General features: G+C 32.1%; 1 protein-coding gene across 2 annotated transcripts; it reads left to right on the top strand.

Annotated features, from left to right (window-relative positions):
• The first annotated feature begins 5,838 nt into the window (after nt 1-5,838).
• Nucleotides 5,839-23,229, top strand: LOC133187465 (serine/threonine-protein kinase Nek4-like). 2 transcript variants are annotated; one of them, XM_061322851.1, is made up of 18 exons: nt 5,839-6,362; nt 7,682-7,948; nt 8,705-8,805; nt 9,075-9,171; nt 10,538-10,645; nt 10,802-10,959; nt 11,196-11,379; nt 12,767-12,943; nt 13,300-13,503; nt 14,492-14,566; nt 15,426-15,593; nt 16,729-16,783; nt 16,913-17,001; nt 18,746-18,873; nt 19,031-19,206; nt 19,515-19,572; nt 19,971-20,052; nt 22,422-23,229. In XM_061322851.1, exons 1-18 carry the CDS (start codon nt 6,267-6,269, stop codon nt 22,533-22,535), a joined length of 2,337 nt encoding a protein of 778 aa, XP_061178835.1. In that variant the 5' UTR covers nt 5,839-6,266; the 3' UTR covers nt 22,536-23,229. The 2 variants fall into 2 exon arrangements, with proteins under 2 accessions (XP_061178835.1, XP_061178837.1); XM_061322853.1 differs by lacking the exon at nt 14,492-14,566 and having other exon boundaries at nt 5,840-6,362.
• Nucleotides 23,230-24,141: the final 912 nt, after the last annotated feature.

The raw sequence follows: 24,141 nt of genomic DNA on the forward strand, positions 1-24,141 counted from the left end.
ATTCACAAGTGTTACCATTCTGGTATATACTTTATTTTTTGTCTTTTTCTTCACATTTTTTATTTTTGTTGTTTGCTTTTTTTTCATTTCCATGTGTTCACAGTTTTGTATGTCTATTCCAACCAACTTATGATTTTGCTCTCACAAAATATTACTTGCGGCGCAGCAACTTGTTTTTTAAGAAAATCAAATTCCTCTATTTAACCAATGATAGGTAATACTATCGAGCAATATCGAGCCGCTATTGGTAAATATTACTGCAATAGATGTACAACCAAAACAGTATTTTTCCCTCTCTTAAATGTCAAAAATCTATATCTGTATCTAACAAATCTTAGCAAAAAAAGCTTTAAACAACTACAAATATGCAGTATTTTTCAACAAAACATTTTACATCTACAATTTTGGTTTCAAATTCTTTTTTTCTTACATCTTTTGTCAGGAGACATTGAAATAAATCCAGGTCCTAAAAACGATCAAATACACACACTGGACGTCTTTCATTTAAATATAAGAAGTATACGTCACAAGATTGAAAAGATAACAACATTAATCACGGATTTCGATATTTTATGTTTCACTGAAACACATTTGGACTCAAATGTATGTAACAACGATATCGTGATTGAAGGTTATGATACAATTTTTCGTAGAGATAGGAACTCTAATGGGGGAGGCATTATTATCTATGTTTCTTCATGTCTCCGTGCAATTCGTCGTAGTGACCTTGAACCCATATCAATTGAATGTGTTTGGATAGAAATAAGTGAACCTACCTGTAACCTTTTTCTTTGCTGCGTATATCGTCCACCCAACAGCGAAAAATCCTTCTGGGACAAATTTTTGTGGTCAATTGAAAAAGTATCGGATATTTCCAGCAAATTTATAATTGTAGGAGATTTAAATGTTGATTTTCTGGACAATTCTCGGATACTTCCTATTAAAGATATCATGCTGAATCATAACCTGACAAACACAATCCACGAAGCAACACGAATTACCAACACTTCGAACACACTTATTGACCCAGTTTTGATCAGCCCAGACCTTGTAGCACTCCACTCAGGCGTGATAGACACAGACAATACACTAACCGATCACAAAGCGACATACGTCTTCTTAAAATCAAGTATCATTAAAAGTCAATCTTATGTAAGGAAAATATGGGATTATAAAAATGCTAATATGGAAAAACTTAATACTTTAATCGAAACTACTGACTGGAAAAATCTTATCTGTAATGCTGAATCAATTGACGAAGCTACCGAAAAGTTTACAACCAAATATATAGATCTCGTAAGGGAATGTGTACCTGAAAAATCAGTTATTATAAGACCTAAAGACAAACCTTGGTTTGACTCATTATTAAGGAAAACCCATCGAGAAAAAAATAGATTAAGACGAAAAGCACAAAAAAGTAATAAACAGCTCGATTGGGATAATTTTAAGCGTATCAGAAACAAGTTTAACAACATGAAAAAACATGCTATTGAAAATTATCAAAATACTCTCGAGTTACAACTCGTTGATTCCAGTAAAAACAATCCTAAACTTTATTGGAAACTTCTTAAAGATACTTTTAAAACTAAATCAACTACAGATATTCCTCCTTTACAATACACATCTGCATCTGGTGATGTCAATTTTGCTTTTTCTGATGTAGATAAGATAACAGTACTTAACAATTATTTTGCTTCAGTTACCCGTGTTGATGATGATAAGTATGATTTACCTAAAGAAATTACTAAGTGTGATAGTGTTTTTGACAATATTTCTATTTGTGAACAAGAAGTGTTTGATATTTTATCTATATTACCTGTTAACAAAGCCATTGGAGAAGACTGTATTAGTCATAAAATGTTAAAATCAACAAAACTTACTGTTGTCAAACCTCTATGTTTACTGTTTAATCGCTCATTGAAAGACTGTGTTTTTCCTCAAAAATGGAAATTAGCTAATGTTATTCCTCTCTTTAAAAAAGACGATCCAGCTGTTTTTTCAAACTATAGACCTATTTCATTGTTAAGTTGTGTTGGTAAAGTCATGGAACGTATTGTATTTAAACACTTGTATAACTACTTTCATTGTAATAATATTTTTTACAAATACCAGGCTGGTTTCTTGCCTGGTCATTCTACGGTTTATCAATTGTTAGAAACATACGATAATATTGTTAGAAATATTGATGATGGTAAATCCAGTTGTATGATTTTTTGTGACTTATCTAAGGCCTTTGACCATGTCTGGCACAAAGGGCTCTTGTTTAAGCTAAACATGTATGGCATAGAGAGTAATATGTACTTTTGGTTAAAAAGTTATTTAGAAAATAGAACACAAAGAGTTATTTACAAAAATTTGGTATCCCCTTCGGCTTCCTTATATGCCGGCGTTCCACAAGGATCTGTATTAGGTCCATTATTATTTTTAATTTATGTAAATGATGTATCTGACAAGATGTCAAGCTTTTGTAGATTATTCGCTGATGATAACAGTTTGCAGTACGCATCTAAATGTGTTAAATCTATAGAAAGTAATCTGAATAATGATCTTTTATCTCTTGAAGAGTGGTCAAACAAATGGTTACTAAAATTTAATCCATCCAAAACTAAGGTTGTATTTTTTAGCACAAGAAAAAACATAGAACCTCCCAAACTCCTATTCCAAGATAGCCAATTAGAATATGTTCAAACTCATAAACATTTAGGGGTAACTTTTTCATATAACTTAAGTTGGTCAACTCACATTGAAATCTTACTGTCTAATGCATACAAAAAAATTGGTCTATTAAAAAAACTTAAATTTAAAATAAATCGAAAGACTCTTTCACTCATGTATACTTCATTTATCCGCCCTCAGCTCGAATACGCTTCAGTTGTATGGGGTGGTTGTCTATAGCTATCGACTCTGAAAAATTAGAGAAATTGCAACTACACGCAGCACGGATTGTTACTGGCTTGACCTTAATTGCATCTAGAGACTCTTTGTACTTTGAAACAGGCTGGGAACCGCTCATTGATAGACGCAAGATTCAGAGATTGAATACCATGTATAAAATTCATAATAATTTAGTTCCTGATTATCTACGTGAAATTATACCTGAAATGCGATGTAATGCTTCCGCGTATACAACAAGAAACTCTCAAAATTATAATATACCCGTCTGTAGACTGCAAACATACAAATCATCATTTGTACCAACTGTAGTAAACGAGTGGAATTCTTTATCGCTAGACACCAGACTCTCGAGCTCCTTATCTGCTTTTAAAAGTAAAATCACACAAAAAATAACAATAGCCCCGCCTTATTTCAGTTTTGGAAAAAGACGCTACAATATACTACACACTAGACTCCGACACAATTGTGTGCTAAACATTGATCTTTATAGGTGTAACATAATATCTAGTCCATTATGCTCTTGTGGTAAGGTAGAAGACACACATCATTATTTTTTCTCATGTCCTAATTACACTGAGGCCAGGAAAGATTTCTTCGATAAGTTTTTGAGATTTAATAAAGTTCATATTGTTGACACTCATACTTTACTCTGGGGGGATACCTCACTCAGTATTGCTGAAAATGAATATCTCTTCTCTATTGTTCAATCTTATATTCAGCATTCAGGCAGATTTAATTGATTTTTCTAAAAATGTGTATAGATAATAATTTAGCAGTATATGTTTCTATGTTGTGAGTTAATTTACTTTGTACATGCTGTTGGACACATCTGATTGAATTTTTGTGATATAACATGTAGGGAGAGGGCGAATTAAGTTTTTAGAACTTGTGCCCAATCCCATTGTATATATTTATTGCAATAAAATATGTTCAAATCACAAATCAATTAAGTTTCCTTACTTTTTGTATCCTATCACAGGCCTCTGAATTTCTATCAATAAGCCGTTATATGATTGATCAGAGTGATATATATATACCCACTCTATATAAAGAGGGGATAGGGCCGATTTAGAACCCACCTTCCCCACTTTCGTGACCTTAAATTTTTAAATATAAATCATTCAATATACATAGAGGGGATATATATATATATCACTCTGATCAATCATATAACGGCATATTGATAGAAATTCAGAGGCCTGTGATCCTATATCCTAGCGTTGAAAAGAAATTTTCATGTTAACCCATCCCACGAAATAGTACCAATAATCCCCCCCACCCCCATTTTTTTTTTAATTTTTCAAGTTATTTTTTTTTCTGGAAACAATCACCAAATAGTAGCAGTAGTATCTTTATTGGCATATAAGTTACATATAATACCACAAAGGGAAAACAATTTATATAAACATTGATCAATAGGTGCTAGACAGATAAGTAGAGGCTATATTAATGAAATATTAATTAATTTTGGTAAAAAAGCTTTTTTTAAAGGAGATGGGTGAACAAGGCGCGCAGAATGCCTATAGCTTCAGGTATTTTAAAATCTATGAAATTACATTTCTGAGAAAAATTTTCTCTGCAAAAATTATTTTGTAATTAAAAAAAATTAAGTGGTATTCGTGGGGTTCGAACCCTTAGTAATAAAAATCCCGAGTATCATTTTCCTCCGAGACTAACACGCTAACCACTATAATACGCATCTCTTGGTGAATTGCGGCATTTAAATCATGTTTGTGATATGACCCTTGACTATGTGGACTTCAAGTATTTTCGAAAAGATGCGAATGTTGTGTCATAAAAGGTATTTTAAACTTAATGTATTGTGGGTCTTTGCTCCATGTTTTTGTTGTCCAAAAAATGTATATTTTTTCGCAAATTTTGAGGATAAACTTTGAAATATATGGAGCGAAGACCCACTCATATTGAAAAAATTGTGTTATAGCACAAGAGTCGGCAGTTTTATCAATAAACGAGAAATAAAGTCAAAATAAGTAAAAACCTAGCCATGAGCTTCGCTCACGAAGTGCTTTCGTGAGCGAAGCTCATGGCTAGGTTTTTACTTATTTTTGACTTTATTTCTCGTTTATATTGATAAAACTACCGACTCCTGTGGTTATGGTATGAGAAAATGATCCGTTTCGCCCTCTCTAGTATGTGTATGCTATTTCATAGGCAAATAATTTCATTCTCAGTGAGATTTTTGCAACTTGTGGAAATTTTACATAAAGTTAGTAGTATACTTTAATTTTAGATGAAATATCAAAGAAATTTTTGTTTTATTTGAGATTTATAATTTCTCACCTTCATGTTTGTTGCACTATAGGCATTGCGCTCGCCTTGTTCGCCCATCTTCTTCAAAGCAACAAAATAAAAAAAAAAAGAAAGAAAAGATCTCAATATAGGAGAATTATTAATCTTGCTTGAGAGTAAAATTTTCCGTCTTTCTAAAACATTCAAACACAAATTTCCCGATTTTGTTTAAGCATAATTTTCCGAGTCGAATCGAATTATTATAAGCATTTCAATTAGTTTTATACTAGGTCTTACATAAAAATATTTTTTCTTAACTATTAAAAATTAAAAATGATATTTGTCTCTACGGACCTACCCCCCCCCCCCCCCCCCATATTTGACCTCAAACTATCCAATCTGAGAAAAAGTATCCTGTATAGGTGATCTTATAATATATACTTATCAAAAGATAGATTTCCTAATTTAAACTATATCTTCTAACCAAACGGGTTATCAATTGCTTGAAATAATCAATGTTTTACAGAAGTTTTGTTGTCACGAAGTATCGAGTGTCGTCTGTCTATGTTGACAACTCTTCAACGTTAAAGGTAAAGAAAGTCAAACAACAAATCCCACAATTCCACGATTTGTAACTTCCTGAATTGCAGTCGTGAAGAAAGCTTTCAATAATGCACAGCACTACGTTGTTTGTATATATCTGTAACTCATGAGGACTTGATGTAATTGTCATGTATACATGGCAAAAAAAACTACAATGATGTGAGATTTTGGAATCAGTGTGTCTCAGAAAAGACATAGATCTCTATACGTTGATTATATGCGAAAGTAATTTATCATCATCGCGGTATCTCATCTCCTTTTATCGACACTCTGTCAGTCAAATATACCACTCCGACCAGTTTTACGATTATTTTACAAATCAACTGTTTTGTTACAAACTCTTTAAATAGTATGGAGTGTATATTTTGTGCAGTTTCAATAAATTTCAATGTTGTTTGTAAAAATTTGTAAAATGGATATGTTAACTTTATTATCAGTGGCAAAGTTAAAATGAATCATTTGACTGAGCGAAGAAATAAGAAAAGATAGAACTGTATGTGTGATAAAATAGAAAAAAAATGTCAGGATTGGACCAATTTGAGTTTATAAAACATATTGGAAAAGGGAGTTATGGAGAAGTGACACTTCAAAGACATAAGAAGGATAGAAAACAGGTATTCTTGTGCATAAGTTTATATCTTTTTTAATAAGTGTAGCCCATGGAAGCAAATGTAGCTGACCAGTGTTTGTCCATTTTCTGTCTGCACTTGACCAGATGGTTAAGAACAGAACAATTACTAAATCTAATGAAAATGTGTAGTCGGCTACATGTGTGTACTTTGCAACTACATGAACATGTGACTTATTTATAACATACAGATTGTAAGGAAGATAGCAAAGCAAAATACATTGCCTCGATCCATACCAATATATATTTACATGAATTTTGACAGACAAATTCCCTGCAATTATAATCAGATGGAAAGAGAAAAATCACAAAAAAAGTTCTTTGCGATAATGTTTATCCTATTGTGGGACAATTGCATTTTAAAATATTTATTATTTATTTGAGTGTTTACAAGAAAATGTGTGGTTACTTAAATTGTATTATGGTAGAGATATTTTGGCTGTACCATATAACGAGATTTGCCTGGTTGCTTTTCTGCAATCTTGCTCAACTGGATTGAGTTTTAGTACCATCTGAAAATTTCATAGGTCATTTTGTAAATTTAGTTTGAAATTTCTTATATGTCTTTTCCACTTGTTTGTTTTTATTCTGCAAGACCTTGATGTATTTTTTAATCAATCGTGCTAATAATGAGAAAACTATCATAAACATTTGTTGAAAAAAAGTCAATCATTTATTAATAACATGTTTAACTAACTAGTATTCATATTTACATTCCACTGCCAATGAAAGTTTTTTGGGGGATGTCTGTTTATCTGCCCACTGTACCATTATATTTTCGGGCTGTAACTTTTTTGAAGAGAAAGGTCTGAAGTTCAAACATGTCACAAAGTTTTCTTAAAACTAAGAGTGCTACGTAACTCAGACCAAACCATTTGAACAAGGTGTAGCTCATAAGGATCAATATGTAAGTATACATGGTTAAGATCAAGGCAATGGCAACCTAATTTTTTTAAACATAAAAGGAGTGTATATTTTATTTCCCTTCTATTTTGGATGTGCCCCATAGGAGCTGATGGTTCATAAGGTTAACTCAAGATAGTCTTATTAATAAATGTTATCAACAGTTTTCTTACATTAAACATATTAAATATTTTAAGAAGAGATTCAGAAATGGATTGCATTCAAGAGAATTCATTCTTTCGATTTTGATCATGTCTTTAATTTTTTGCATCTTTTTGTAAGACATAGACTAGAATCATGAGAATTAACATCAAAGGTATCTGCTGTTTTACATTTTATGACTACCATGTCTTTACCATATTAAATTTATAATTATTTAACATAATATTTTTTTTTTCACAGTATGTCTTGAAACGAATAAACTTAAAGAAAGCCTCCAAAAGAGAGCAACATTCTGCAGAACAAGAAGCTAAACTTCTATCAAAACTTAAGCATCCTAATATTGTGACGTATAAAGATTCTTTTCAAGGAAAGGATGGTTTCCTTCACATAGCTATGCAGTTCTGTGAGGGCGGGGATTTGTACACAAAACTCAAGGAACAGAAGGGTGTTCCTCTAGAGGAGAGACAGGTGGTGGAATGGTTTGTGCAGATTGCTATGGCACTGCAGGTATCTAATTTGTTATATATGAAATGCTTATTTCACATATATAATATATATATATTTTGGGGCAGAAAATGAAAATAAGATATTCATTGAAAAAAGAATTTAAAATAAATTAGGGTGGCACTATAAATTAGGGTTGTTTGGAAACAAATTTATTCTAGGCCTAATGTAAATTTCTCAATTTTGTTGTTGCATGTTGTTGAATAAAGGACTATCATGAATGGATTATGAGTGATGAGGTTGCAAAACCTTTGGAGATATGGAAAAAGATAAATGGTTGTATGCAAATGATGTGAATGCTTGGTTCAATGATGTACAATGTACTTGAAAGCCTTTGTCATATTTTATTTGTTGAATATAGATTTAGTTATTCACAGTTCCATTTAATCTGATAAATGGATAAATTTCACTAATCTATGCAGATAGATATAGATCAGTTTATCATGTTTATACAGCTAAACTTTGGTATTTCGAACTCTATCATAATGGAAATATGTCAAAGTGATTTGGAAGTCTGAAGTTCTTTTACTTTAATTATTTTACCCTCAATATATTAAACTCTCAAATATTTTGAAGTTTTTTCTTGGTCCCATCGAGTTAGAGATTTAACTGTATTTTAACTGTAACTGTAACTTTAATTTCACTGTATATTGCATTCATTGCATGAATACATAATAATTGTTATGGTGAAAAGTTAATTTTTGTTAAAATACCATATTCTTGTTGATTACAAACTTAAAGAAACATTTTATTTTTCAGTACATGCATGAAAGAAATATTCTTCACAGAGATCTGAAAACCCAAAATATTTTCCTAACGAAGAGCAAAATAATCAAAGTAGGAGACTTGGGAATTGCTAGGTGAGAATTTGTAGCAACATTAGATCATACATGTATCCTCATGTCAAGCAGAAAAATTTGAAGTTTTCTCTCCAGGAGAGTCATTTTCTTTTTAGTGTCAGTTATATATCACTAAACAACAAGGACTTACAAAACTCTAAAGTGGATAAGATTGAAATGCAGATTTTATTTTTGTAACATAACCCAATTACACTTATATTGAAGTGCCAAGAAAGAACTTGATTCATTTTAAACAAATATGCGAAAGTTAAACTCTGAGGCTTTTGTAGAGTGTTGGATTCATCTAGTGACATGGCCACCACTTTGATTGGAACTCCATACTATATGAGTCCCGAACTTTTCTCCAATAAACCCTACAACCACAAGGTAAATCTGCAAGGGTTGGTGAAGGCTTACTTTTATTCACATCTGCACAGGTTTCTACTTCTATAATACCATATTTAAAAACTTGCATTCCATATGCAAAAGAAAACATTATTATGACATAACACATGAACATAGTGTTAAACTCTCTGGACAAAAATAGATTAATAAAAAAAGATTAAAGAGTAACATTTAGTTTGAATTAATTGTGTCAATGCACTGAAAAATATATTCATTTCAAACTTAAAAAAATTTGTATTGATTTAAGGGTTTTGAATTATACTACTGGTTTATATAATGAGTGATACTATTGTTGTTATGATAATCTCCAGCTATCAAAAAATTGTCGCTGAAGACTGTCAGTGACAATCAATTGAAAATCTTAACATCAATGGTCGCTAAATATTCTGAAATTTTTCTTTTAACTGAACATTTTATCATTATCAAAGGATTTTTTTTCTATTTCTCATGCAAATAACAGACAGACTTTCCAACTAAGCATGTTTTGAAGTTGATTTTGCAGATTATGTATTGAAAAAGTATCAAATTCTTCTCTGGGCTATAACTTTCTAATGGAGAATCTTTGGAGGCTCATAGTTGGAACAAAGATTGTTTATGACCCAAGATGTGTCATGACCTTGCGCAGAGGTCATTATAGCAAGTTCTAGGTCACTGACAGAAAAAGTATAAAATTGTTGTTAGGTTTACTACTTCTTTTTGGAGAAACATTGGACTTCATACAAGATTGCTTATGACCTGTAGGTGTGTCATAACCTTAAAACAAGGTCATTTGATAAGGTTCAAACTATTGATTTTATAATCATGTAGTACCATTTCAATTTGATAATTGATACCATAGTAAGTTTGGCCCAATTTTGCAACACTAAATGCTGCTCAAGATTTAATCATGGGCCTAAAAGCTTATTCCACAGATAAGTTTTGAATCAATATACAGTGGAACCTCGTTAATTCAGATGCCAATAATCCGGACACTTTACCCTCCAGACAAAATTTATGGGGAACAATTTATATATACCTAGATGCTTCCTTAATCGAAACAATATTCTTGAGAACACAAGCATCTTGATTAATGAGGCACGAATGTATAGCTCTTATTGATAGCTGTTTTCATTATTGTATATCTTCCTGTAAAGTACATGTACATTCTTTCATGGTTAGATATACAAATGTATATGATGTTAAAAGGTACTAAGTAAAAAGCCATTTTATGTTGAGAAGGTATACAATTGTTTACAGTCCTTATATAGTTTTGGATTGAACAGAATTATTGGGAATTGTTTTTCTTTTAAACTTGTGTAAAAATTTAAAGATTTATTAATTATGTTAATAAACATATCTTGATTGACAGTCTGATGTGTGGGCATTAGGATGCTGTGTGTATGAAATGGCTACTCTGAAACATGCATTTAATGCAAAGGACATGAACTCACTGGTGTATAAAATATTAAAGGGAAAGGTGAGAATGCTAGTTACATATATAATATGATGTACTAATGAATATATGTCTTAAATCATTTACATTTTCTCTTCTGCTTGTCCCAGGCATAGAAGATTATAAATTTCAAGATAGCATATTAGGATCTCTTTTAAAATCTCTTTTTATTCTTTTTAGATGCCTTTGATGCCAAAACAATACAGTGCTGAATTAATCCAGATAATAAAAAATATGTTACATCAGGAACCAGAAAAGCGTCCCTCCGTTAACCGCATCCTGAGAGATCCGTACATCAAAAAGAATATTTCCGTCTTCTTAGAGGAGACCAAGAAGAGGTGGGATTAAATTTTATACATGTATCTTATCTTGATCTGACTGTCTTCATATGAGGACACTCTGTTGATTTCTGAACCAGCCAATGTGAAAGTATATACTTGTACCACAGCTGGTACACCATTTAACTCATCCAAAATATTAAAGTTGCAATTTTTTATCTCCAGATGTTTAATAGATATTCTATTCAATGTAGAGGATATAACTCTTACAGTTTGTTATGATTGGTTAATTGTAGCCGTCCATCTAGTGCTAGTCGCCCCAGCAGTGCTCAAAGACTGAGACCACGAACTGCCCCGTCTAATCGCCCACCTGCACCCCTCCCCTCCGGTGATGTCTCCAATGTCAATAACAACTCTGCCGGTAAAATACGGGTCCATGTTCCTGAATCTGAAGGAGGTGACAGCACAGATAGTGCACAGGTAAAGGTTAAATCACAGACAGCACAGATAGTGCACAGGTAAAGGTCAAATAACAGCACAGATAGTGCACAGGTAAAGGTTAAATCACAGACAGGACAGATAGTGCACAGGTAAAGGTTAAATCACAGACAGGACAGATAGTGCACAGGTAAAGGTTAAATCACAGACAGGACAGATAGTGCAGATAAAGGTTAAATCACAGTCAGGACAGATAGTGCACAGATAAAGGTTAAATCACAGACAGCACAGATAGTGCACAGGTAAAGGTTAAATCACAGACAGCACAGATAGTGCACAGGTAAAGGTTAAATCACAGACAGCACAGATAGTGCACATGCAGATAAAGGTTAAATCAGACTTAACAGACATTACACTAGCAAGGGTTAAAACACAGCACAAATAGTGCACAGTGTTACATCACAACAGCTTAGCTAGTTCACAGGTAAGGGTAAATCACAGACTGCACAGATAAATGCACAGGTACATTTAAGGGAGCACATATAGTGCACAGGTAAGAGTTATATCACATAGAGCCCTGGTAATGCAGAGTTAATTTATAAGGGTTTAAACACAGATAGCACAGACAGTGTGCAGGTAAGGTTCACATGGCAATCAGCACAAATGGTGCACAGGTAAGAGTTTAATGGCAACACAAATAGTGCACAGGTAAGGTTTAATCCACAGGCAGTAGCGCACAAGTAAGGGTTTATATGTCAGATAATTCAGATAGTGCACAGGTAAGGGTTTAATGGCAGATAGTGCACAGGTAAGGGTTTAATGGCAGATAGTGCACAGGTAAGAGTTTAATAGCAACACAGATAGTGCACAGGTAAGGGTTTAATGGCAGATAGTGCACAGGTAAGAGTTAAATAGCAACACAGATAGTGCACAGGTAAGGTTTAAACCACAGACAGTACAGATAGTGTACAGGAAAGAGTTTAATGGCAGATAGTGCACAGGTAAGGGTTGAAATCACATACTGTGTATTACATGCACTGTATATTGTTCATTAAACAAAATCAGATTGGTTAAAAGACAGTGTTAAAATCATCTGCATTAGAAGCAAGTAGTCCAATGTCAGAATATCAAGCTGATAGAAGCAGTCCTTGTTACGATGGTAAGAATTTTCCATAGTTTGACAGTTGATACCTAGAAGATATAACAATATTCATGATATTATTATTTAGACACACAATGTCATGCATTTTGCAAAAACATAATGGGATTAGAAATTCCAAAGAAAATGATTATTTTCTCTTAATCAAAAAATTTAAGTATTTGTAGAATACATGTATAAGAAATGCCTCTGTTTGCAGATTTGATAGTTTTCAGTAAAAGAGAATGATCTAATTATATTTATACACATGTACACATTTTTACCAAATAGGCTGTACCACAGCCCGCTATTCTCCGAAGACCTGGTCATGCCCGCAAACCTTCAGATGGAGCCAAGCAGGACCTGTTTCCCATAGTAGAGGATAAAGTTATCAGTGATAACCACCAGAAAAATCTAGGATCCTCCACCAGTTCTGAGGATACAGTGAAAAACAATACAGTCAAAGAGGTACCTCTGTCAGCGAGATTCCAAACACAGTACCAAGTGCTGAATTTTTTGGGTTTTTTTTGATTAGGCTTTGACTGTTGATGATAATTGTTAGTGGGAAAATTGTTGGGATAAGTGTAAGCATTTGTTATTGTATTTGTAATCCTTTTATTTAAATTAACAAAGTTCATATGTGTACATAACTAGCTCCTAGACTTCTAGAGCCCCTCCCCCTCTTTTTTGTGCAAAATAAAAGTAAAATTTGGTTTACATTTGTTTTCTTTACATTTGCCTTGAATTCTTTATATTATGGAGTTAAACAGAAAAAAATTTTCAAAGTTCAAGACTGGAAAAATAAACCAGTGTCTTTTTTGTAGAAATCAGATTCCCAGTCTCCACCAAGTAAAAGTAAAGAATCACCTCCCGGAAGAAATTCTCCCAAAAAGAAAAAGAACATTTTGAGAAAAGTTAATCGTGACAGTGACACAGACTCGCTTCCGAGTGTGAGATCTGAGCCTAATCTCAGTGCGAGATCTGACTCAAGTGCTTCTAGTTATGCCAAAAGTGACGTATTTAAAAAAGTAAGTACAAATAACCAAGAACTGTTCCTTTCAGCTGCAGTATTTTTTTTTAATGAATTTAGTTATATACTGATAAATATTCACATTTACTGATTTTTAGACAGTTACTATAATAATAAACCCTTCAGATCTGGAAGCATGAATCATGCAATGTGATGTCGCATTTATATTTTGTTGAGTGTTAGGGTGTAATGCATTAAGTCAATTTTGACAATGTATATGTACCTTTTAAACCCCATAGATAGACTGCTATTTGCTAATAACCCGCCTACGTGGGTTATGTATTTTTTCTGCAACAGCTGCGACATTAATTCCCATACTAACAACCAAAGAAAGCATTTTATTGTTTATATAAAGGTGAATGACAGGGTCTGATAGATACTGAAAACTTTCATTAAAAATCATGAGATATTATATAATATAGGTGTATCTTCCAAGGGAGAGTAATCTGTCTCCCAGAATCCACAAGGTATATAACTCTGTACTAAGTATTGGGGTATAGGCACTCTTAACAATAAATAAATGTAACATGGAATGAAGTAGAGATTTTATTTTTTTTTTTTTAATTTTTTGCTGGTGGAATTAATATGGGGCTTAAAGTGAAGGAATAGTAATAGAAGTATGTAAAAACTTGCAAAAAGATGATGCATTACTAGTATATGCATATTACTGTGTAATTTCTGTAACAGTTGAATAAATTAACAGTTTCCAGAGGTACATATATTATTAATATTGTTTAATTATACATGCAAAACTCACCGGAAAGTGGAACTTTCAAACAGTGCAGAACTGTTGTAAATACATAATACAGTCATGTACAATTGAAAGCTACACTGTAAAATAAAAATTAATTGATCAATCAAATATACTGTATGTGGTAAGACAAAAATTTTTTGCTTTTATAAATTTCAGAGAACAAACTATTAAGTCATAAAATCTTTTTTAATGACACTGATAATATAGTTACAACTTTGATATCGTAATACAGGACACACTAGAGCGGAGTGGGGATTCAGTAAGTTCTGGCCCTATAATTGACATGGATTCTATAAGCTCTAGTCACGTAAGTGACCATGATTTCTTGTTTGGCTTGTAGCATACCTCAGGAAGTCTGTGTTAGCTTTCATACATTTTGTGTTGCTTGCTGTAGAGAGAAGAAATATGGAGATCTTCTTGTCTGTCTGTTTGTCTGTTGATTAGGTCTTGCATTATGCCAAGAGGTCTTTTCTGAAGATCTAATAATTTTGAGTTCATGTAATTAGTGACTAAGAAGGGAAAAAAATATAATACAGAAACTGTTATCATTCTGTGTTGTAGAGATAGAATTCAAAGATATGTTTTTGCTTTTGCATTGCATATTAGATTTTATCTTTCATCACTATTTTCAGAAGTTACTCTATTAATAAGTCATTATTTTCTTGGAAAATTTGTTAAACTAAAAAGGAATCTATCCAATTCTTATTATTACTTTTGCTATATTCTGAGTGACAAACAGTTAAAGAATATGAAAAGAATATTATTCTCTTCATACAATCATTAATATGAAACTTCAGCATTCAGTTTGGACATTCTTAACAATTTTGGGTATTGTAGTGTTGTGTTTCTAAGAGTTAGTTAAGAATTACTGACTTTTCACAAATTTAAGAAAAAAAAGAAGCATATATTTTTACTTTACTTCAGCATGTTCAGTCTCTTAGCAGAAAGATTTTTCTTGCGTCAGTGAAAATAATTGAGTGAATTAAATATCTAGTTTCCTTGATTAAAAAAAAAAAACAGATTAAATGAAATCAATGTAAGTTGACAACAGTCATGAATATTGAAGGTTTCTTTGGTTAGAATTACAAAAAAATTTACATTGAAAGCAAAAGAGTATTTAAAAATCTCTTGATTAGAAAATATTACTTTTCATTGTTAATGTGCAGCCTAAGCCAGTCAGTAATCCTCGCCCCCTACCCACGCCCCCAAAGGTCAGTGAAAGTGCAGGGATCCCCGTCAGGCGACCTAGTTATGAGGAGAAGTTGGTGGAAAACAACAAATCATCCAGCACCTCTAGCTCTAAGGATGAATCATGTGATCTAGAAACTCCTAGGGTGAGTTCAAGAACAATAAGAAAAGAATATAAAGTAATGATGATTATAATAATCTGTGTCTCATACTATCAATTTATTCTTAATTTAGTGCTATTTTACGTAAATACTTTCAGTGCTATTTTATGTCATAATTTTGGTTATTATGCATTAAAATTTCATTAAAAAAACAGATCTGTATTTATTTATATTAACTTATATTAATTATTGCAGCAAATACTATTGTGTGACATCATTTGATATTCATTACTAATGGACTTGTAATTGACACAACGGTAAAAGATGCCTATAGCAAAGTGCCAAGGATGACCAATTCTGATTCTTTATGAACGTAAATCATTACATCCGTGAAGTTAATAGTACATTTTGAAACTACACGGAATAAAAATCAGATCACTGTAAAGGCTATGTATGATTTACTAGCTGGTATTTAATCATGGTATCATGATAATTATAAATGATAACAATTAAACAAACACCAAATAGATGTAGTATATCAATAAAATAGGTGCATCTATAAACTACTAGTAAACATTCTACATACTCATTAGTTCCTAACACAAAAATAACAGTAAAACACTGTTACAGCAAATACACTTATAATGAATTCAAATCAGAGATTCTGAAACTATCCATTTATTTGATCAAACTTTTAAATCAGAATTAACACTATATGTTTCATATCACTCCCCTAACTTCTAAATCAAAATTACCGCTGTATGTTTCATCATCCCCAAACTTCTAACTCAAAAGTACACTGTATGTTTCATCATTCCCCAAACTTCTAATCAAAATTACCGCTATATGTTTCATCACTCCCCTAACTTCTAAATCAAAACTATGCTGTATGTTTCATCGCTCCCCTAACTTCTAAATCAAAATTACACTGTATATTTCATCACTCCCCTAACTTCTAAATCAAAATTACCACTGCAAGCCTAGTGTCAATGTCAAAAGACACTCTGCAAGCCTAGTGTCTATTGACAATTGAAAAGATTAAAGAATGAGAGTTGGACAAAAAACATAACTCACACAAGTTATGTTACTTACATGTATACATGTATGTATTACGTGTGAAAACTCTAGATTTATAATAGATTAATTGTAATGTATTTTCATTGAATTCAAATTTTTACAGGAACCCAATCTCTCAGCAAGACAAAGACGAAGGGCCAAAAATCCCACTGGATCTTGTATGTATTGCTCAGGAAATAAAAATATTTCAGTTGTTAAATAATTTGAATTGAAAAACTCAATTGAATTGTAAATGTCAAAATGACATTCAATTGATAATTTTTTTTTATGTGTTCAATTTTTATCAGCATTGGAAAGGCCTAATTCAGCCCGCATTCACTTAAAGGCCCCATCTCGCCACGAGTCCCAGCGAGTGACAAAAGCTGAGAAGAGTGAGGTAAGTAACCAATGTAGGTTTGTAAAAAAAAAAAAAAAAAAAAAAAAAAAAAGAAATGTATTAAGGATGTTTATTTGAGACTGTAAGTCTGTCTGTGAGACATTCATTTCCATGATATTGTTGCAGGACGTGTTTGTTTTATAACCCCCCTTTTTTTAAAGGACAAAATTTGAAAAAAGAAAAGAAAGAGTTAATATACTTACCTGTCTATGTTGAAAAGAATTTGTGCAATGACAGGCTTATCGACACTGGAACGAATTCTCAGCTCCAGACTCGGCTCGAACACCTAGAAATGAGTATTACAGTAGACCTTATAGGGAAGATAGTTATACCCCGAGGGGGGATGTGGATATTTGGGAATGTGAACCTGTAAGTCAAGGAATTGGTGGTGTGACTTACTGCCTGATCTGAACACATGATTGTGTGGGTGCTAAAAAGTCATACTGCACTTAGTCTAATGATTGTGGCTGTTTATAATGTGTGAGATTCACAAATTCACTTGGTTTCTGAGTTCAATGTTTTGATACCTTAGATATTTATTTTTGTGCAGTAGATAACATCAAAGGGTTTTATGGAAAAAAAGATTTGTAAATTACTCGGTTAACTCCAAATCAAAATTTTTAGTGCAGTTCTTGAAATCTATGAACTATGTTAATATTGTTTTCAATACATATAATCCAAATCAAAAAAGGAAATTTAAAACCTTAACTTGTTATTAAGATCTGAAAATATGATGATGCATTGTAAATGAATTTTTTTTTCTTTCACATAGTTGTAATTAATTGTTTTGTCAACATTCTTTCAGAACATAACTGTTACAGCTGATCCTAGCTGTAGAACTGTAGTGTTAAGGTTTTATATTTTAGTCTTTGACCATAACACTACATGTACAGATCACGTAATGCAAATATGGTGCAGTTTACAGTGCAAGATTTTCTGCTCACTTTAGGGATGTATTTCTCCACTTTCCAGCATTGGCCAATCAACTACCTTTCATTCCCTAATTCTAGACATATTCTTTTACCAACCTTATATTTTATCAACCACCTAACCCTTTATAGTCATCTCTACAGACCAATAAACTCGCTTGTTTTGAATTTTCTGCCATCTGACAAAAAATTCAAAACAAGCGAGTTTATTGGTCTGTAGAGACAACTATAAAGGGTTAGGAGGTTGATAAAATATACAGGTTGGTAAAAGAATATGTCTAGAATTAGGGAATGAAAAGTAGTTGATTGTCCAATGCTGGAAAGTGGAGAAATACATCCCTAAAGTGCGCAGATAATCTTGCGCCATAAATTGCACCACATTTGCATTAGGGTATCTGTAGCATTATGGTCAAAGACTAAAATATTAAACCTTAACGCTACAGTTCTGCAGCTAAACAGACCCCACTCCCAGGTCCCTGAAATATTTATAATAATTTCACTATATGACTACATGCACATTTATTTCATATATTTTAACATTTAATATCATATATTTACATTTTTTGTGTGGTTTAATATTTCCTTAAAAAATGCGACATTTTTTCTTCTCACAGTCTGCTAGATTTGTGTCACATTGATTGTATAAGTCAAATGTTTTATCTTTTGAATACCTGTACATGTATATGTACTGAAATCTGTTTAAATTGAATTAATTTAAAATGTCTGAGTTTATATTTCAACAAGCGAAATTCACAGGATATAATTTTGATAGACATTTACATTACACTGTACCTTGTATTTCTTTAAATTTCAAGTATGGACCTAAAATGTCTAAATCCAATTCAAAGAGGGTGAGGCAACCCTCCATTAAAGACAGCTCAAGCTCTGAGGAGGAGACACTCAAAGAAAATGAGGATTTCAAAAAGGAGAGAGAAAAACAGAGGTATGTAGCAAAAGTCAGGTGGAGAAAAATATCTGGTAAATAAAGTGTTGCTGCATAATTTTTTTTAGCAAGACAATATAATCTGTTAAATGCTTATCTTAGTAGAGAACATTTATTAGAGATTTTCAGAAATGTATGAACTTGAATTCTATTGTAGAGAAAATAAAGAAATGAACAATTTCATTTCTCTGCTGGATACAACTTTAAAAATGAACAAAGATGATGACAAGTCAGAGGATGAAGATGATGATGATGAGGGGAAAGGTCATCGACGAGTCAGTGAACCATCAAAACCATCCCAGTCAGAAATCCACAAGAGTGCCTCACTGCCAAGTAATATCTTAAAAAAATACTATGCAGTAATTTAATGAGTGAAGTACTTATAGGTTCTGTAGAACTCATTTGTCCCATAGATGTCAACATTTATTCAATTTGCATGTACCAATGTTTTAGTAAATGATATTTTTATTGCTATAGAGCCTAGTTTATATTTCTACATATTTTGTTGTTCACAGAAACCTGTGTTTGAACAATTATTGTCCACTGATTTTTTTTGTGTAAAATTTATTTTACTTGTACATAGACACATACCCTATATAACCATAATGATTCAGATGGTGCACTTATTTTACCTATTGCAGGTGTGGAAACTCTGTGTAATGCTGACAGACTGACCACCCGGATACAGATTTTACACAGGTAAGAAGTTTACAAGAAGATAGGACTCTCTGAGTTGTATCTGGTCAACAGAATTATGTTATTGGAGAGTCCATTGGGTTACAAATTTTACATAGAGGAGCACAGGGAAAAATCAGGGCCATGTCAGAAAGTTATTCTGTAATATAGCAAACAGGAATATTTATGCACTCAAGTTTATGCTCAGTATCTCCTAAAGGAAATGAATTGTATGATTCCCTGAGTAGGAAGGACTTGATACATGTATTATAGACTAGTCTTATACAATGTCATAAAATACTGTTGCTGTTTTGATATTTTATAAATGTATGATTTCATTACAATCTACTGAAATGAAACCTATGAGAAATGTTGGGAAAGTATAATACTCTTGTGAGCAGTAATGAATGTCTTTGTTTTAGGGATTGTGTTCGTGGAGTGGGATTTGAGATTTTACATAAAGCCTTTGCAATCCTCTCTAACATAGAAGATGATGAATTGGAGGTAAAAATCTACAAGTATTCATCTTACTTTTTCCTGTGATAAACACAATATCTATACTTCTAAATGTAGGCCTGGGTGTAAGGATGAAAATCAAAACATTATAGTTGTTAAAGCTTTTTATTTCATATACTGTGGAATCATCACTGTTCGTGGGAGACCAACATTCATGGATTTCTTGGGTCACCGTCACCCATCAATAAACATCCCCACAAACTATTATTATGTAAACATTTCTTGGCTATTATTTGATATTCATTGAATCTTCTGTGTAAACGAGCTACCCACAAACTAATAAAATTTTGCTTGCCAATGAACATTGACCCTCCACAAATTAAATTGATTCCACAGTACATAGATTTTTATATTTTCTGTGTGTAGTATTCTCTCTTTTCATGTATTATGATAAGATAAAAACACCAGGTTTAGACATTATATGATTTTTAGTCGCTGTTTCTATTTATACAGTAAAGCTTGCTTATATTAAGGAATTCCTGGGGACATGAAATTTAAGTTCCTTATTGAATTTCTTTAATTTATATCCATATAAGAAAGTGTTATAGTGAAATATGGAGATAACAAACAGTATCCAAGCTCAAAGTCCATTTAAACAATACAAATTTGGAGCAGAGCAGAGGTGGGATCAGGTGCCATGGAGGAATGGGCATCCCCTGCCGAGCGGTCACACCCGCTGTGTGCTCTTTGTCGTGGTCGGGAAAACGGAAAAATCCATTGACAAATCAGTGTGTAAATAACGGCCTGACAATTAGTATGAAAAACATCAGTCAGCATATGATCATGACTTAATGATAGGTTGTATTTGCTGACAAGGTCATTGTTATATGAGGAATGGGGATGAGATATAACTTTCATTTAACCGAGATTTCTTTATATCTGAGTCCCTCTAAAGCGTTAAATATATTACAAAGCAAATTGCAAAAGATCTCTCATGATACTCGGTATTGGATATTCTTTTTAATAGATATTAATTTTAGAACTGAGTTTCTGGTCTATAATGTCCTCAGCTAGATTTTTTTTATGCAGATTTAAATCAATAAAAAGATATATCATTAAAGTGACTGAAAAAAGTCTCTGTAAAGTTTTAGAAAACAGCATCCCTTATTAAAATCAAGCACTAGTACTGTAGCTCCTGCATGTAAAGATTTTTATATCCAGCATAACTTGTAACTTCTGTCTGGCTTGGTATTCTAGGTGGCAGAAAAAGTTTTGGTAAATACAGTGGTACTGTGTTGGTTTCAGCACCGAGTTTATATTGTTTTTTTTAGATCACACTTCTTTTCTAATTTCCCACACTCTTTTGTTTTCTTTCAAATCTCTAAGTGTGATCATTTAAGTATACTTGTTTTCCTCTCTGTTATATGGTTGTGTAAATGTATTGACAAAAAAAAAATAAACAAATAAGAAAACTGAAGAACAGTGGTCAACTTCATCTTTTGGTGTTTATCAGTAGGTTAACGCTTTATTAAATAACATGCTAATGTTGTGAATACATGTAAAATACAAACTGAAACCTATAATTATTCTGTAGAAGCTATTAAAATGGATATAACCAATTCTTAAGACTCATATTAATAAAAAATTATATCAAGAAATATAATCATGTACTAAATATGGAAATTTTGTTAATGGCATTATTGCTACGAAAAATTTTGTAGGGCATATTTTCTATTCTGCTGACATACGTTTCACTCAGCTTAAATCTGTTTTTCAAAACTGAGAATATGATATGCAGAGAAAGAATAATCTTTATTTAGCGTGCAGAAAAAGCCCTTGATTAATTTTCACATTTGCTATGTATACTTTTATGGTTTTGGAATTTACAAGTACAAATGAAGAATTTTAAATTTGGTTTTTTATATACTACTAAATAAATCTGCTTATTTGCATTTTATGTGGATCATGATTTTAACTTGAAAGAGAGAACTTGTTTTGAAGCAAAATAAAAAATGAGCTTGGAGGTTTATCAAACTTGTGATGCTAACAAATAGATGTACATATATATATATACATATAAATGTAAAAATCACATATCTTTTTAATAAGGATTGAAAAGACTTTTTTGAAAACAATCATCTGTATTTATAATGGAATGCAGTGTTTCTTTTAATTCAAGCATGCAAACAAGTGTTGTGAAGTAAAACTTATTTTTCAAATTCACCAACCTCCCATCAATATATTTTGTTAGACTTTTCTCTCACTGGACAGATTTTGATATATGTATTCTTTTGTAACCATACGTTTTTTTACACATCTTATTTCCTTTGACATATGTAGTCATGATAGTTTTTATCATTTATCAAATTAATTACAAATGTATTTGTTAACAATACTCTTTCTTGTTTCATAAACAGCCTCAGTTGGTGGAACTGATGGGAAAAGACAAATTTGACCAGTATGCAGGGAAGATCTGGCAGCTGAAATTCTGCAACGAATGTTTTGAGCAGCTTCCTCACCTACGAAGCTAGCAGAACTTTGACAGCGTGAAGAGACCTATCTATTAATTTACCAGTAGATTAAGAGCAGAGGCACAGTTTAATAAGAGAGGAAGGTTTGAAAGAATTCACTGCTGGCCTGATTGGTATTAATTGGATTAGTTTGATACATATTTGTATTATAATTTATGTTGTTTTGTATCTCTCACTGATAAAGTTGTGTCGTCATTGAATATAATTTACTTTGCTTCTCAGGTTCAGTAATGTAATAATTTCAAAGCTATAGATTTCATTTTTACAAATATTTATTTTATAACCTTTTTTCTGACATTGTCCATTTTTTCTCCACCATGGTAGTATTATTATTTATTATTCATATTGAATTTGTATAAAGATAAAACTACTATATAATATGTCTGTTCAGTGTGTTTAAAGTATACAGAGTAGTGTGTGCATGTCTAAGGTTGTGAACTAAGGTTGCAGGTGTTTTATAACAATTTTGAAATAATTAGTATGTCTGTGATTATAAGAATTAGGTTGTGTGGAAGACAAATGTCTGATATTTAGAAAACCCTTGATTTATTCATATTTCTCATGAAAACTTGTATTTATGCAGACTGTGTTATATTAAATGAGTTCTAATGTTTCTTGTGCTAAATGTAATATACAGCTTCAATTTTTCATTTCTTCTCCTTTTTTTTGTATCACTGGCTTTATGAATAGATTTAATAAATGATGGATCAATTCCTTGCAAGCATTGTCTTTTCTTCAACTTGTCCCCTTTATCAACTGAGGTTTTTAATTAACAAGTTGTGTGTAATCGTAGGATCCTATAATTATATTTTTTATTCTTCAGCATTAAAAACATACAGTACAACCATAGGACAACATATGGTAACGGCAAAATTTGGTCCCTTGTACATGTTTTATAATTTAAAAATCAAAAAGCACCTAAAATTGTGATAATTTACAGTTGAGAATTTTGAATGAATTCAGTCAGAATTGTTCAAAATGACAATTTGTGATAATCCCACTTTACGTGAAAATTCATGTAAGTCGAGGGAGGGGGGGGGGGGGGTTAGTGTGTAAAAACTACAATAGAAAAACTCTGTTTTTACAACATATTTAAGCTATACCAACTTCAGTGAACATGCTAAGTTTCAAGAAAATCTGAGATCTTGGTATTCTTAGGAACTGTCTCAAAATGCTGGTATATTTACTGCAGTATTTTATATGAGAGCGTCATTTTTTCGCATTTTGAAGCAATTTTTAAAAGTACTGCAAAAGACGTTTTGCTCAGATCGTAATATGTCATGCAATGAAAACCCCATTCAGCTCCCTTAAAAGAGCTGAAGGTCAACAAAGGATAATCCTACTCCCTCTAGTCACGTGATCCAACCTCTGGAATTTCCAGGGTCTGTGTTTTATGTCCGGTTCTCAGTTTTTGTACTGATTGCAGATTTTTTTTTTTTTTTTAGATAAATCACTTGTTATCTTCATATTTTACTTTTCGTTAGAATTCATGATTTTTTTAATGTTCTAATTTGTCATCCTCTTGTGGCCTTCGTGTATACTTTGAATTAGAATATTGGTTTTAATAAACCTTAACAAAATATTTCAAATAAAAGAGATATTTGAG

Source organism: Saccostrea echinata, unplaced genomic scaffold, assembly GCF_033153115.1.
Source record: "Saccostrea echinata isolate AGI-Se365-2 ecotype Australia unplaced genomic scaffold, CSIRO_AGI_Sech_v1 ptg000015l, whole genome shotgun sequence".
Lineage (NCBI taxonomy): Eukaryota > Metazoa > Mollusca > Bivalvia > Ostreida > Ostreidae > Saccostrea > Saccostrea echinata.